Source organism: Exserohilum turcica (assembly GCF_000359705.1).
Source record: "Exserohilum turcica Et28A unplaced genomic scaffold SETTUscaffold_1, whole genome shotgun sequence".
Lineage (NCBI taxonomy): Eukaryota > Fungi > Ascomycota > Dothideomycetes > Pleosporales > Pleosporaceae > Exserohilum > Exserohilum turcicum.
Genome location: NW_007359914.1, coordinates 3,112,046 through 3,126,172, shown reverse-complemented (window position 1 = coordinate 3,126,172; position 14,127 = coordinate 3,112,046). Strand labels below are relative to the sequence as shown.

The following is a 14,127-nucleotide window of genomic DNA, read 5'->3' as shown; positions in this document are numbered from 1 at the left end:
TGACTATTAAATTCGTTTGTGTCCTATATTGATTCTATATAGATTCAATCGCGAATCTCACTACAAGAACTTAACAGGCTATATTTTTCTTGCAGCGTTAAAACATCTCCATAGTTTGTACGACGTGTCAGCATTCTGTTGTAAACTACTCAATTACTTCCCAGAGAATACTTTCCCTATACTTGTTGTTACTCTACTAAATATTATACAGTGAGATTGGACTTAGCATGCAAACGTATTCTAATTCTGATCAAGGTTTAGCACTAACAATAGAGGTGCCTATAGCAAAGAGTCTAGGGAGTATGTAAAGATGCATTGTAGCAGTACTGATATAATCATAAGCTGATATATATAAGCCCGCCAGGGAATTTACAAAGGGCTTCGTAAATATATCATAGCGGAATATGCTTCGCAGATTGCATATGTAGAAACAGGTCACATCAGCTGCATTTCACCATGTCGATCAACACGGGCTGAATACTATCATAGTGTTTTCCAAAGCACAGACTGTATATTAGGTAAGCCGGCTCTACATTGCTCTGCCTTGGACCGACATCTCGTTAGTATACTGGGCATTTACAATGCATAGATCTTGACAAAGGAAACAAGGCAATTGTAAGTCCTCGTTTTCGATAGTCAATAGCGGGTAATCGGGCGAATACAATGAAGGGAGTCGTGGGCTGGCGCACCAGGGTTCCCATTGTAGCAATACTAAAATAGATTATGCTGTAAAATATTCCAATGGGTTTCCCAACAATGGGGACGAGAAACCATTATGTGTCCTAAAGATTTCACTACCTCTACTGTAGTAAAATGACGTGTATAAGCCATGGAGAGTACGCCTCGGCTATCCTCGTAATCGGATCCCACCGGAACTCTTGAGCACGAAATTTTGTATTAACTCCGCTCAGCTTGCTGAAAACCCACATTAGCAAGAATATAAAAGCTGCGCTGTGTGATTTGATTTGTCTAGGAACCACATTATTTACCGCATACAGTCAAGTTCTTATGTGTGCTGTTCTGAGCCTCACGTCTATTTAAAGTATAAGTAGCGCCTCAGCATAAATGTACTGCGCCTCGCAGCGTGCTTGCAACCATACTTAACCCTGTATACTACACTTCAGCGTTGTCTTTGTTATAAGCGCGCTTTGCTTATGCTTTAAGCGTACCCCTGCTCCATCTCACCTGGTATTAATCAATCCATATTGCTAATAAACCAGACCAAGCGAACATCTCCAAGACGCCGAGTTCAAGGCCGGTGCTAGCAAGTGCCACCGCGATGAAGCCGCTAACTACCAATGACATCTTCTCTTGTGTCACTAAACTAGAAAATCCTAGAGCCTTGGGAGAGCGGTGAGTCCTCAACATAGGTGCACGGACTTGAAGTCGTGCTTATGTGGTTTAATTGTGGGGGAAACGGGTCGGTTTTGATACTGGTTTAGTGGGTCGCCCGCTTCCGCAGTCTTGGATGAACAATGCAAGATACCGTTGTATCGTTCATTCCAGCCGGTACTACAGGGACCTTTTATGTGGGAAAGTGCGGTCTACATAAATATCGAAGGCACCGCTGGTACTGGAAATTTACTGCCTAATTGAGGCTAGCTCAATAGCGTATATAGCTGCTCCGTTGCGGAGCTTCAATCCAACGCATCTCCTCTTACTTTTCATTTTATACGCCTGGGGTGTAGTATGATTAATAATAGCAGCGCTAAGCTCCAGGTCAGGCGACTCTAGTATTTAGACTTTTCCGGCCCAGTCTTTCCTCGGCAAGCGTTCTCGCAAGTCGACACGATGAAATACACCGTTGCACTTGGTGTGCTCGCTGCTAGCGCTTTTGCAGACAAGCTCGATGTAAACCCTGTAGGGTCTATATGCCCCCAAGCCTTGGTGTTGTATTCAGAACATTGATTCGCTGACAACCGTCCAGACGCTTCTCCAGGCCGACATTGTGCGCGAGCATCTGTGGGCAGGCGCTGGAAAGCTGCAAAGCTTCGCCGACGCGACAAAGGAGAAGAATCGAATGGTGGCTGGTCCTGCAGAAGAAGCTACGATTCAGTGGTTAAAGGACAGTCTTGAAGCCCTGGACTATTACGATGTTTCGCTCCAAACCTTTCCCTTGACCGTTCAATTCAGCGGATCTATCAACGCCTTTGCCATCAACGCTACCGCAGTTCCCAAGACATCGTATTCGCTTTTCCAGTTCTCCCCTAGTGGAAATGCGACGGCACCCTTGATGTTTGTAGATGGTGGATGTAACAAGGTATGCTCTTTAGCCTGCCTGGATGAAGTTTTCCGCTTGGGCTAATCCCCAACGACAGACGGACTATCCAGCCAATCTAGCTGGAAAGATTGCCATAATCCCTCGTGGAACATGCGAATTTGGCCTTAAGTCTACTTTTGCTGGTTCTGCGGGTGCGGTTGGGCTCATACTATACAACATTGATGACAGCGGCCCACTTACTGGGGGGAACTCTTTTGGCTCCGCCTAGACCAGAGGGGCCATATGTTCCTACTCTCAATGTCATTCAGGGTGTGGCAGCGCCTGTTGTATCAGCTCTCAAACGCGGTGAAAGTGTAACTGCCAGTCTGGATATTGTCACAGGTAAGCAATCCCCCGGACATGCAAATGCCGTGATGCGCTTACGCTCAACTGTTTCCTCGATGTAGATATTCGGAAGACCACTCCTTCAAATTTGCTAGCGACAACCAAGTCCGGCGACCAGAGCAACAAGCTCATGCTGGGGGCTCATACAGATTCCGTAGCTGCCGGCCCAGGCATCAACGACAATGGGAGTGGCATCACCGCGTTGCTTGAGGTAGCAAAGGCCCTTCCAAAGTACGAGATCAAAAATGCCGTTACTTTTGCATTCTGGACTGCGGAAGAGGAAGGACTCCTGGGTTCGAAGCATTTCGTTAATAACCTGCCTGCAGCCGAGGCTGCTAACATACGCGGTTACTTGAATTTCGATATGGTATGTATGGGTGCACGGAAAGGTCATTGGCTTGGTGCTTACATTTTCTTAAGATTGCGTCACCCAACTATGTGAATTCCATCTACGACGGAAGCGGCAAAGCATTTGGTGTGAAGGGCCCTGCGGGATCCGCGCAGTTCCAACAGTTCTCCCAAGACTATTTCAAAGGCGCGGGCAAGAACTCCACAGCAACAGAATTAAGCGGTCGGTCCGACCATATGGCTTTCCTTGTCGCCAACATTCCAGTCGGTGGTACTTTTACAGGAGCAGAACAGAACAAGACGGTAGAAGAAGTTGCCTTGTTCGGTGGCCAGGCTGGCCAGCCCTACGACCACTGTTACCATCAGGCGTGTGACACACTTAGCAATCTGAACATGGATGCTTTTGAGCTTCATGCAAAGGGCATTGCAGCTGCTGTTGCTACGTATGCGACATCGTGGGAAGGGTTTCCAGCGAGGAACACCACGCAGTCCGTGAAAAGGAGCGAATTTGAGGCTTGGAACAGTAAAAGAGATGCGCATGTGCATGAGGGTGTGGGCTGCTCGCATGATCGAGTGACGATGTAGTTCAAGGCTGTATGCTAATACTTGCGTAACAGATTCATGAATGCCTTGCAGAATTGATGCCCAGTACATGACTATCACATCATATTGTTATGGCCATGATGGCAACGAAGACTCAACAGCAAGAGCCAGGTACATGAACTGCAGAGCTCCAAGCGCCCCTCCAGTCTCCAGGGCGCAGAGGGTGAGACAGATTTAATTTCCTTGAAAATGGCAATGGCAGATGCACCGAAGGGGGGACCAGGCTAAGCTGGTTCAAAAGACAGTTCCACAAATAAAGGTCAATATACAGATGATCTTTGGGACAACACCATAGCCATGGACATGACAGTCACACTCCTCACACTTTACTTACCAACCCCATCTGCCTTTACATTATCATAAACACTGTCACTGTCTCTACTCGTTGTTCTCTTTGAAAGGTCTCAGAGTCAGAAATCTCGCCAGACCGCTGTATAGCATTGATGAATCTTGGTATTTTAGCCACATGCTGCCCTATATGTTGTACAGTTATTCGATTCATTGTTGAGTAGTAGCCTGGCTACCTCTTCTCATCCAACTCTTGCCTGGTCTCTCTCATGCGGCCTACAGCCTTGTCTATTCCACTCCATCTCCTCACGAGGCGTTGCATTCCAATAGGCAGTACTCCGAGGACCTGGATGTATCTTGAGTAAAGCGGTAGCGCAATCTCGCCGCTGTCGCCCTTCTCAATCATGGTAATGATTTCCTTGCCAATCTCAGCAGGTGTGGCTACGGGCGCGAGGAAGTTGCTTGGGGTTTTGAGGCCTGCAAACATCTGTGTGCCCATCTGACCAGGCGTCACGAGAATGGTCTTGATGTCCTTGGCCTCGGGAATCTGCTGAAGTTCGGCACGCAGCGACTGGTGGAGCGCCAGAAGCGCGGCTTTGGATGCCGTGTATGCGGATAGGTTGGCGGCGCCGAGGTGTCCGAGGACGGAGGAAACAGTGACAATGGTACCCCGGCCTTCTTTCAGCATGTGCGGCAAAAATGTACGAATGGTGTTGAAGTGCGCAAGTGTGTTCACTTGGAAGATCCTATCCTGCTTGTCAGAAGAGACCTAAGAGCCTAGGCGTATGTCTTACCTCTGTACGTCCTCGGCAGTCGACTCGAGAATCGACTTGGGCTGCATAATGCCCGCGTTATTGATGAGGATGGTGGGAGCCCCAAGCTGTAGCTGTCAGCACCCATGCAAATCCCATGCTAGAGCAGCACTTACGTCTTCAACAATCCGGGCAGCCGCCGCTTCCACCTGCTTCGCGTCGCTAACATCACACTCGTAGTACAAGACGCCCGTGTCCTCTGACACTTGGTCGTCCACCTTTTTTGTGTCCAGAACTGCAATGTTTGCGTTGCGCATGCCGTACGTCTCTGCTATGAGTGCGCCCAGGCCTTGGACGCCGCCGGTCACGACAATGACCTCTTCAGCCAAATCCACCTCTCGCGGTGATCCGAATGCGACACGCTCGTTGATGAGGCCGAAGATGCCGTTGATCGTCATGAGCATAGCCCACGCGAAAGCGATGCGCATCTCGAGGGCCCCGTAGGCTGTGTACTGCGCGCGGAGGCACAGGACGAGAACCCATGCTACGAATGGGTGGAATACCGTGTATCCGAGGACATTCCATATCAGATCAAGGGTAAGGTAGCGATACCAGGGCTCGTCGGCTCGATCGTAGCTCCTGGGTAGCTGTACGGGAACTTGTTTGATCGCGGACATTGCGGGCATGTCGATACAGGAAGCTTGCTCGTGCATGGTGGATGGTGGGGCGCGTAATGGCGCGTATTCGGGGCTGGACTAGTATTGGCGCTCTCTACCGGACTGGCGGTAGCAAAATCAACGCGGAAGAAGTGAGGCCTGTCTGGGGAAAGGAATTGCGAGACATGTATGCGAGGCCATGGTGTTCTTATTCTGCTGTCGCCGATGCTGAGGGTTGCAGTGTTTCATGCCCGCCTCAGGTCGCCGCTTGCCCACCTTCGCTTTGAGGGCGCTAGCCGTCCAGCGCCTAGCAGCGTCTTAGTCAGCACCTGCCTCGACGAACCTGACTTCTTCCTCCTTCACTCCTTCACATGGCCTTGGACCTGCTGCATATACAACGACAATCCGCCAGGTCTGCTTTCCGCAGTGAGTCTGCAATTGCTGTCGATGCCTTCGACCACTGCGCGCCTTTACCATGATAATCCATCCATGGCAACAGCTTTCCATTATGGATGCTAATTTATCCAAACCAGCAATATGAGCGCTGCTCCGGCTTATTCATATACAGCTGAAAGATGAGTCGAGTCGAAATAAACCCTTCAGAAGCGTACATGCTTGCTGCGACACTCAAGCAATCACTCTGGCCCTTCTTGCCCTACCGGTGCAGCTGCATGGGCTACGATGACTGCGTCCGACAGCCGCAATTTCCTTGACACGCCAGGAAAGAATATGCCTATGGAAACTACCTCCTCGTCTATCATGAGGACACTTGGTCCATAAAAGCAGAGCTGTCTCCCTGCACTCCGTCTCTTCTTCATCCACTCAACTGCTTTCTAACAGCATAGCTTCTGAACACTTCTGCATTGTCTACAACTCCTCTACCATCATGGTTGGCTCCTTGTTCACTCTGGTGCTCCTCGTAGCTCTGACCTGGGCGCGGGCGATTGTCACCAACGAATGCCAACACAACGTCTGGATCTGGTCCCATCCGGTCACCGGGTCTAGCCACACTGAAAACGTCCCCATCAAGCCCAGCGGCCAATACCAGGAACCCTGGCGTCTCGGAACCCCGGACGCCCCTGGCATCGCCATCAAGATCTCATCTCAAGCAGACGGTCTGCTTAGGCTAGCAGACGAGATTGATTTTGCCTATTCAATCGACAAGTATGACAAATCCAAGATTTGGGTTGATTTGTCCTTGGTCCGAGGAGCGACTCCGTACAACAAGATGTCCTTCCACACGTGTGCTTCTCGATACAGCACTGCCGATGTGGATCCACAAGAGTGCGATGCGACAGACGATGTCGAGTTGGTTCTTTGCGGCACAACTCGGACGATGCCTGCCAAGGACTATGCATCAATCGAGCAGATACGGGCCTGCTATGAACCTGACAAGCCCACCTACCGGAGATCCTCTGAGGTATTGACTGGCGACGTGGATGGATCGAATGAGCAGCTCCCTCCATCCATTTATGAGTCCATGATGTATGTGGGATGTAACGTCAACATGTACGACTGCTCGCGACGCGACAAGCCTCCAGTCAGCGACAAGCCTCCAGTCAACGACAATCCACTTAGCAAGCTCCACGACATACCCCACGATACTTCATATGCCACCTCACACGCCACACCATATGAGCCTAGCATTGATGAGGCAAACAAGCCGGGCGCTGACAAACCATACGTCGGAGAGCCATCCAGCCACGAGCCACTCAGCTATGGGTCGTCGAGTTATGAGTCGTCCAGCTATAAGCCATCAAGCTATAATCCATCAAGCTACACACCACCGAGCTACACACCATCAATCAACACAACATCCAACTACACAACATCCAGTAATGATTCATCCAGTCATGAGACAAGCATGGATGCGCAAAACGATGACGAATATGACTTCAAAGGACCGCCGAGTGACGAGCCATCCATCGGCATACCATACGAGAAGCCAGACGACGACTCATACGTCAACCCATACATCGAGCCATACATCAATCCATATGTTGAAGAGCCATACGACGAGGAGCCGGTAGAAGGACCTGTCAATGATGATTGGCCGGTATATGACAAGTTGCCAGCCTTTGACCGATGCCAAGCTAGGGTAGTGTACCCAACAAGACGCACGTCACCCAAGCCACGAAGCGCTCCGGCTCCTTCGATCAAGCACCGCGAGCAGCATCCCTCGCTGTGCCAGGTTGTTCAAAAATACCATTCGGGGGTCAAGGAATGTGACGAGGAATCAATGAAGGAATATGCTCGCATGGTGTACCCTCATGTATGCGAGCCGCAGTACCAGACGCTTTTGATGGGCTTTCCATGTGAAGAGGTGGCGAGGGAGCTTCGGACCATCTATCCAGGTGTAGCCAATTCTACGCATGGCTTTGCACAAGGCTACGGTGCTGAGTGTGAGTGCGGGGACGAGTGGCCAGAGTGCTTCTGCGCTGACGCCATGGGGACTCGTAACATTCAAGATACGTCTCAAGTCTCTTCAGGGCAGCGAGTGTGTCTCTCGTGCCTTTGCGAGCGCATTCTGGGCAGTCTTTCTTGCGCCGAATTTGGGCCCATCCTTGAGAGCGTCTTGGAATTCTTGGGTGCGAAATACGAAGAGCTTATCAGCGACGATGGCCAGGATTGTTCGTCGAGTGGGGACCAGAGCGAGATTTGCGTCAGGGATCTCTGCGCTCATCTGAAAGGCGTGACTGATTGCGAGGGTCTGTATGCTATGATCAAGGTCGGTGCCAAAGCCAAGCTAAACCGGGACATTGAGTTTGTGGGTGACGCAGACTATAAGCACTGAGGGTGGATGAGAATGTTTTGCGAGGGCATGGGAGGGACGAGGGGGTATGATTCATCGTGTACATGCAGTCAGTATATATAATTAGAGGCAGAATGAATAAAGAGTTTCGACTAGTTGGGTTGCTGCGGCTCTAGCAATGTGTATCGTCTAGGCGCATGTACTAGATAGTGGCAATGTATGTAGTCGTCGGAGATGCGGGCGGTTGATGCGCTCGTCACGTGACCACGCGATGGTTGTCGCGTGAAGGGCCTGCACACCCGCCAAGATGACATTAGCCATATTGACGGCGGCATGGCAAAAGACGGTCGTCGAGGCAAAATACTCGGCAGAAGTCTCAGGCCATGGATACACTCAACGTTTCTCACGCAAGCTTTTGTTGCAAAGTGTATTCGAGTGCAGCACCGAGTCTAGAGCGCCCCTTGGCCACCTACTTACCGTGGACGCGGGCTGCGGGAATAAGGTTCATCAGGGCTTCTTTTTGAGGAGTCCATGGTTGATGAGATGGACGTACATGTCGCAGACTGGCATAACATTGGCATTGGCGTGCCGCGCCACTGTCAAGGCGATAACGTTTATTTGTCTCGACACGGAACAAGGCACAAGACGACAAGGCAAGACAAGACGGGCGCCTCGCTGCCACGGGTCTGTGCGTGCGTGACAGGCTCAACGGCACAATGCCCACGCCATCTTTTCCTCAAGCGTCACACAGCCCATGGGTCGCCGCGGCCAAACGGGCCAAACGCCCCACGGTGAAACAATGAAACACGTCGGGTTTGTCGACGTCGTGCCCTAATCACCTTCTGTGTCCGGGGACGCACTCGGCCAATAAACACGGGCTTGATACCTGGGCTCGAATCCCCCCCAAACTACTATAATTGCCGGGCCCACGTCGTTAGCAACTCCGACACTAGTCAGCCTGCGATATGTGAAACACGCATCGTTGCTGCTAGCACCCGCACACCACACTGAGCCGTACTGCGCCGTTTCCCCCCCCCATACATAATACTGGGCTCTGTTGCGCTGCCGTCGTGCGGTACGGCGTCCCGTGGCTGCAGGGTGCGTGGGTGAGCGTGTCAAGGGAATAGAGGGAGAGAAAGGAAAAAAAGAAAAAAAAACTTTGTTCTCGGGGCAACAAGCGTTTGATCTGCAGACGCGTCAGACTGAGGTGGGTGAGAAGATGGTGATGGTGATGGTTTGAATGCAGGACTTGAGTCCGAGATTTGAACGGGATTGTGTGTGTGTGTGGTTAGCGCGCAAAACCCAATAAGTAACTCGTGCTAGTAAGTAGTGGGTGTGGGTGTGGGCTATGTTTGTGAATCGTGAGCCGTAACCGTCCAAGCATGTAGTATGGCCGTTTACCCGTGTTTTGCACAACCCACGACAGGCGGCTGCCCAGGGAGAAAAGATAAAAAAAAACACGGGCTGCGGGAATGAATGAATCGTTGTCGGAATCCTTGGTTCTCCACTCAAATTCCCGCTTCACCATAAGTACACACGCCACAAAAACTCGCGAGTCGACCTGACACACTCGCCTGACATGACATGGACAAGACAGACAGACAGACAGACAGACAGACAGGCTACAGGTAACAGATAACAGGTTGCCATGACAAGTTTGCAAGTGCTAGCGGCACGACAATCCGATAGCCAGACCAACAAGAGAAAAAAAAACAAGAAAGAATAATTGGAAAAATTCAATAGTTATACGAAAGGAAAGAAAAATAGAAAAGAAAATAGGGCCGTGATTCCACCACCTGAAAGACCCTGAAAGCCTAAAACCCGTAGCTCTCAGCTCTCGTAACCTCGTGCTCGGACTCTAATCATGACGAATGATGATCATGTGCGTCATTTGTCATTTCCATGTATTCAATCCCCCTCCCTCCCCCCTTCCGTATTGCCAACGATAAGCATCATCATCATCATCATCATCTGTGATCTACAATACACGGTCACGGTCACGGTCACGGTCACGGTCACGAGGGGTGTGCAAGAGCCCATTAGTAATCGTCATTGTCTAATATGAAATGTTCATCTTCATCTTGTTTTTGTTTTTTGTTTTTCGCAAGCTGCTCTGCTCTGTTCTGCTGTGCTCTAGTTTATGTAAAGGGGAAGGAATAAAGTGTAATGAGCAATGGAGCGTGGATGTGAAAAGTTTTTATTTCAGAACTTGTTGTCTGGTACGGACTTGCCATGGCATGGCATGGCACGACTTTGAATCGTTAATGCTTTGCTGCATTGGGACATGACATGTCAATCACCCCGTTTCGCACTAAATAGTTCCTTGCTTTGCTTTCATCCTTTGCTCCTTCCTTCCTTCCTTCCTTCCACAATCATACCTATACTTTACAACCCCGTCGCGTGGATTTCGCTAGCGTTTAGCGCGCACTTTCCCCATCGCTCTTGTTGCCTAGTTTGAATGTCTGCTGCTGCCTTGTTTTGTCTTGTCTTGTCCTGACCTAGTTGTGGAATTTTTGCCCATGTCGTGTTTATGCCGCACACAAGCCCAGGCTAAGTGTGCATCAATCAACCCTGTATATTGCAAGCCGTCCCTCCTCCTCCTCCTCCTCCTCCTCCTGCTCCTCCTCCGAGAATCAAACCCACTCCTTCCCGTCCACCCCAAATGCCCGAAATTCAAATCAAGCAAGGAAAAAAAAACGGCTTCGCGTCCCGATAAACACACACATACACACACACATACACACACAAGAAATGGTGGGAAATGAGCATATTAGATAAGATGTTCCGTTTTGGGAGCGGGTTTGGGAGCGGGTCCAGGGTTTGCACTGCCTGCCTTTGGATTGTGCGGATATTAAGTTGGCAGTGGCTATATGTGTATGTGTGTGTGTGTGGTTAATCTCGGTAGATTGGAAAACAGGGTTTGCATAAATATCAGCTTCGTATACTGTATGTACTTTGTGTACATGTATGCATTATGTAAAGTGCACGGGGGGGGGGGTGAGAAATGCACATGACATGGTCAACGTGTACTGTATATGTAAGCGTGGCTGAGTGCGTTGGGTAAAGTCAGAGAGAGAGAGAGTGTGTGTGCATGTCTCATGACATGACATGCACACAGCCACAGTCCATATTGCACAACCACAACCACAACCACAACCACAACCATGACCATGACCACAAGGCGCTACATAGTACATACAAGGTCGTCAGGACCCACGAGCATGACCGGAAAGAGGCAAAAGCAAACCCATTCACCGAAAAGTGCGAGAAAAAAAAAGACAAAGTTTCAAAAAAAGAAAACACGCCACGCATCATCAGAATTGGGGCACTTGTTTTAATGACATGTTTTTTGTTCCATTTCAATTCGCCAATTACTCGCACACGACTTTTTTTGCTTTTCTTTTCCCACCCGACCGCCCATATGCCAAGTATGCATGGTGGAACAGCCGAGCATGTGCGTGTGTGTGTGTGTGCGTGCAAAGAGTCAAGCTTTCGATAAGAAAAAAAACTAACTAAACTGGCTAAGGCGTCGGTACGCCGACGCAAACAGTCGAGGATATGATGATGATGATGGTCCCAAACGCCGATTCAATGCTTCTGTGTGCGTGCTGCTGCGTGCTTCTTGCTGCTGCTGCTGCTATGCAAATGCTTAACAAGAAAAAACGCCCTTCAAACGCCATTTCCATGCAAAAAGAAACATAGAAAAGAAAGAAGAAAAGAACAAAAAGCTGGTGACCGAGATGGTTTGGGGAGGTTGAAGAATTCGGTGTCCCATCCAGTGAGCATTCTTCATCAAATCGTGTCATGGTTGAACAAAGTAAAAAGAAAAGAAAAGAAAAAAAAGGGGGTTTTGATAAGCGAAAGTGTTGGATCCAAGTAGCGAATGAAAATCAATAGCCAGTCTGGCGACCGGTAAATGTGGCCGTCTGGCCAAACATGCGGCTGAAGATGCCACCGGCCGACGTCTTTGCCTTTTTCGAGGGCTGGTGCTCGTACAGCGGGAGAGCATGTTGCTGCTTGGGCTGGGTGTAGGGGATGGGGCCATTGATATATACAACATTGGCGCCCTGGTCGGCATCGTAGCGGTGGACAACAGCCTCCGAGGGCTCGTCGTGGAAACTGGCAGGTGATGTGGATGAGACCGAGGCCGAAGAGCTGCGTGTCGGGGGGGATAGTGAGGGGGTGCGCGATGGGGCGCGGGCAGACGGCATGTACTGCATACGATGCCTCTGGGGACGGGAAGCGTATGAAGACATGGACGTGTTTGATGGGTAGGCGTGGACCGAGCGCGACAGGCTTTCCGTGGAGCGCTGGTACTGCTTACGGGCAAGCTCCCTCTCCTTCTCGGCCAGCCGGGCCTTCTCGGCCTGGCGTGATTGCCACACGCGGATGGGGGCCAGGAAGGGCTCCAGGTGGTAGTAGAGGTCGTCCGTGTTGATGCGGAGGTCCCAGTCGAGCAGGAAGAGCAGCTGCTTCTCCATGAGGTTGACCTCGGTGATGGAGAAGCCAAAGTTGTCGTAGCCGCGGACCGAGCTGTAGCGGGCCCAGTGCTTGTTCTTGGGCGACGAGTCGTTGAGGTTCTTAGCCGCAAGGATGAGCGAGGCCAGGAAGATGCGATGGACAGTGCAGCGCATGCCCTTGGCAACAGGGGGGAGGCGTGACCGCAACCGGCTGAGGTAGATGAGCGAAGACATGAGCGTGGCCGTCTGGACATGTGACCTCTCGACAATCGACGTGATGAATTCCTCGACCGATGGGAGGGCAGGCTCGCGCGAGTTGGTGGCCATGTGCTGGGGCGAGGCGGGTGGTGTAGGAGGCAGGTTCTTGTTGATGGATGGCTCGCAGCGGATGACTTGTGTGGCCTTTTGTGCAAGATATGAAATCATGTCACTTGACACGGGGAGCTGAATGAAGTGGTCCAGGGCAGCCTGGTTCTCGGCGGCGAGATTTGGTGAGTAAGGCATGGTGGTGTGTGTGTGTGTTTATGTGGTTGTGGGGTTCACAGTCTTTTTGAAGCGAATGAAGACCTAGGTGATGCTGAGGTCTGGGACAGTGTCAAAGTCCAAGTCGCAAGCAATGGCGATGCAGGAAATTATTAGAGCGAAAAGACGGGTCCGAGTCCAGTCGGAAGGCGAGCTTGGTTGGTGTTGGAGCGAGGTGGGTGGGTGGATGGATGGATGGATGGATGGATGGATGGATGGATGGATGGATGGATGGATGGATGGATGGATGGCTCTGCCAATATGGAAAGTCGGATATGGATGGTGGTGATGGAGGGGCGAAGGACACTGCCGGAGTGGGGGAAAAAAAAAGGGCACCTGCACCGCTAGGATGGCAGGGAGTGAGGGCGATGTATCAAAAGAAAAGAAAAAGGGCGGAAGAAGTGAACAAGTCTTGGAATTGACGGTGCAAAGGGGCGGAGGTGAAAGTATCGAGGGCCGAGATGGGTGATACTTATGAATGGCAGGCCCCCTTGAGGAGCGGGTACGTGTGGGAAGCTTGGTTGAGCGAGGGAATGCTGCGGGAGGATGGTTCGGCGGCTGTGCGTGGCAGCCAATGGATAGCGGGTACGGCGGCGCAACAGGACGATAGCGCGCCACGGGCTCGTCTTGTCAGCGGCTGTATGGCCGATTTGGGCGGGGGGCGGTAGATTGCGAGTGGTGAGTCGCAGGAGCCCAGGAATAGCAGTGTTTCAAGTGCAAGCCAATGGTTTGCGGGCAGGGCAGGGCGCTGGAGGCGAGGGGGCGCGAGAGCCAATCAAGGGGTGCAGCGCGAGGCGTTTCGAAGGCGGACGACGATGTTTGAGAGGTGTTGGGGTATGGGGAGTTGTGCAGCGGCGTGTTGGCGATGGATGGATGGATGGATGGATGGATGGATGGATGGATGGATGGATGGGTGGGTGGATTGGATGGGCGTGGATGGCGCTGCAGGCAAAGCCACCGAGGAGGTCGAGCGTTGGGCGGGCAGACGGGCAGGATGATATGTATGCGTGGTGCTATGGGCAGCCGGGCGGGCGGACTAGAGGCGTCTGCTGGCAGCTGGCCTGGGTCACGTTGGCCGCCCGTGGGTTGCTGGAGGCGGTGAGGCTTGGGAGTGGACCCGGAATGGCGGTGGTGGATGAAT

The 14,127-nt window shown here is 51.3% G+C and overlaps 4 protein-coding genes across 4 annotated transcripts; 2 read left to right on the top strand and 2 right to left on the bottom strand.

Annotated features, from left to right (window-relative positions):
* Positions 1-1,791: 1,791 nt before the first annotated feature.
* SETTUDRAFT_18739 (uncharacterized protein) lies at positions 1,792-3,595 on the top strand (the record flags this gene model as incomplete). Its single annotated transcript, XM_008021937.1, has 7 exons — positions 1,792-1,860; positions 1,928-2,260; positions 2,319-2,412; positions 2,495-2,602; positions 2,668-2,972; positions 3,026-3,396; positions 3,571-3,595. 7 exons carry the CDS (start codon positions 1,792-1,794, stop codon positions 3,593-3,595), a joined length of 1,305 nt encoding a protein of 434 aa, XP_008020128.1.
* A 361-nt stretch (positions 3,596-3,956) lies between these two features.
* SETTUDRAFT_162599 (uncharacterized protein) lies at positions 3,957-5,301 on the bottom strand. The gene is made up of 3 exons (XM_008022832.1): positions 4,773-5,301; positions 4,639-4,724; positions 3,957-4,590 (listed from the first exon to the last, which is right to left on the bottom strand). The coding sequence occupies exons 1-3, from the start codon at positions 5,271-5,273 to the stop codon at positions 4,077-4,079; spliced, it is 1,101 nt and encodes a 366-aa protein (XP_008021023.1). The 5' UTR covers positions 5,274-5,301; the 3' UTR covers positions 3,957-4,076.
* Positions 5,302-6,138: 837 nt separating this feature from the next.
* Positions 6,139-8,086, top strand: SETTUDRAFT_40938 (uncharacterized protein; the record flags this gene model as incomplete). Its single annotated transcript, XM_008022108.1, has 1 exon — positions 6,139-8,086. The coding sequence occupies one exon, from the start codon at positions 6,139-6,141 to the stop codon at positions 8,044-8,046; it is 1,908 nt and encodes a 635-aa protein (XP_008020299.1). The 3' UTR covers positions 8,047-8,086.
* A 3,766-nt stretch (positions 8,087-11,852) lies between these two features.
* Positions 11,853-12,968, bottom strand: SETTUDRAFT_178389 (uncharacterized protein; the record flags this gene model as incomplete). Its single annotated transcript, XM_008022831.1, has 1 exon — positions 11,853-12,968. One exon carries the CDS (start codon positions 12,966-12,968, stop codon positions 11,895-11,897), a length of 1,074 nt encoding a protein of 357 aa, XP_008021022.1. The 3' UTR covers positions 11,853-11,894.
* Between the last annotated feature and the right edge of the window lie 1,159 nt (positions 12,969-14,127).

Coding starts and splice junctions, on each gene's coding strand:
- SETTUDRAFT_162599 (XM_008022832.1), bottom strand. CDS start 5,273: ATGTCCGCGATCAAACAAGTTCCCGTACAGCTACCCAGGAGCTACGAT. Junction 4,725..4,772: donor CTGCCCGGATTGTTGAAGAC/GTAAGTGCTGCT, acceptor TGACAGCTACAG/CTTGGGGCTCCCACCATCCT. Junction 4,591..4,638: donor ACTGCCGAGGACGTACAGAG/GTAAGACATACG, acceptor CAAGCAGGATAG/GATCTTCCAAGTGAACACAC.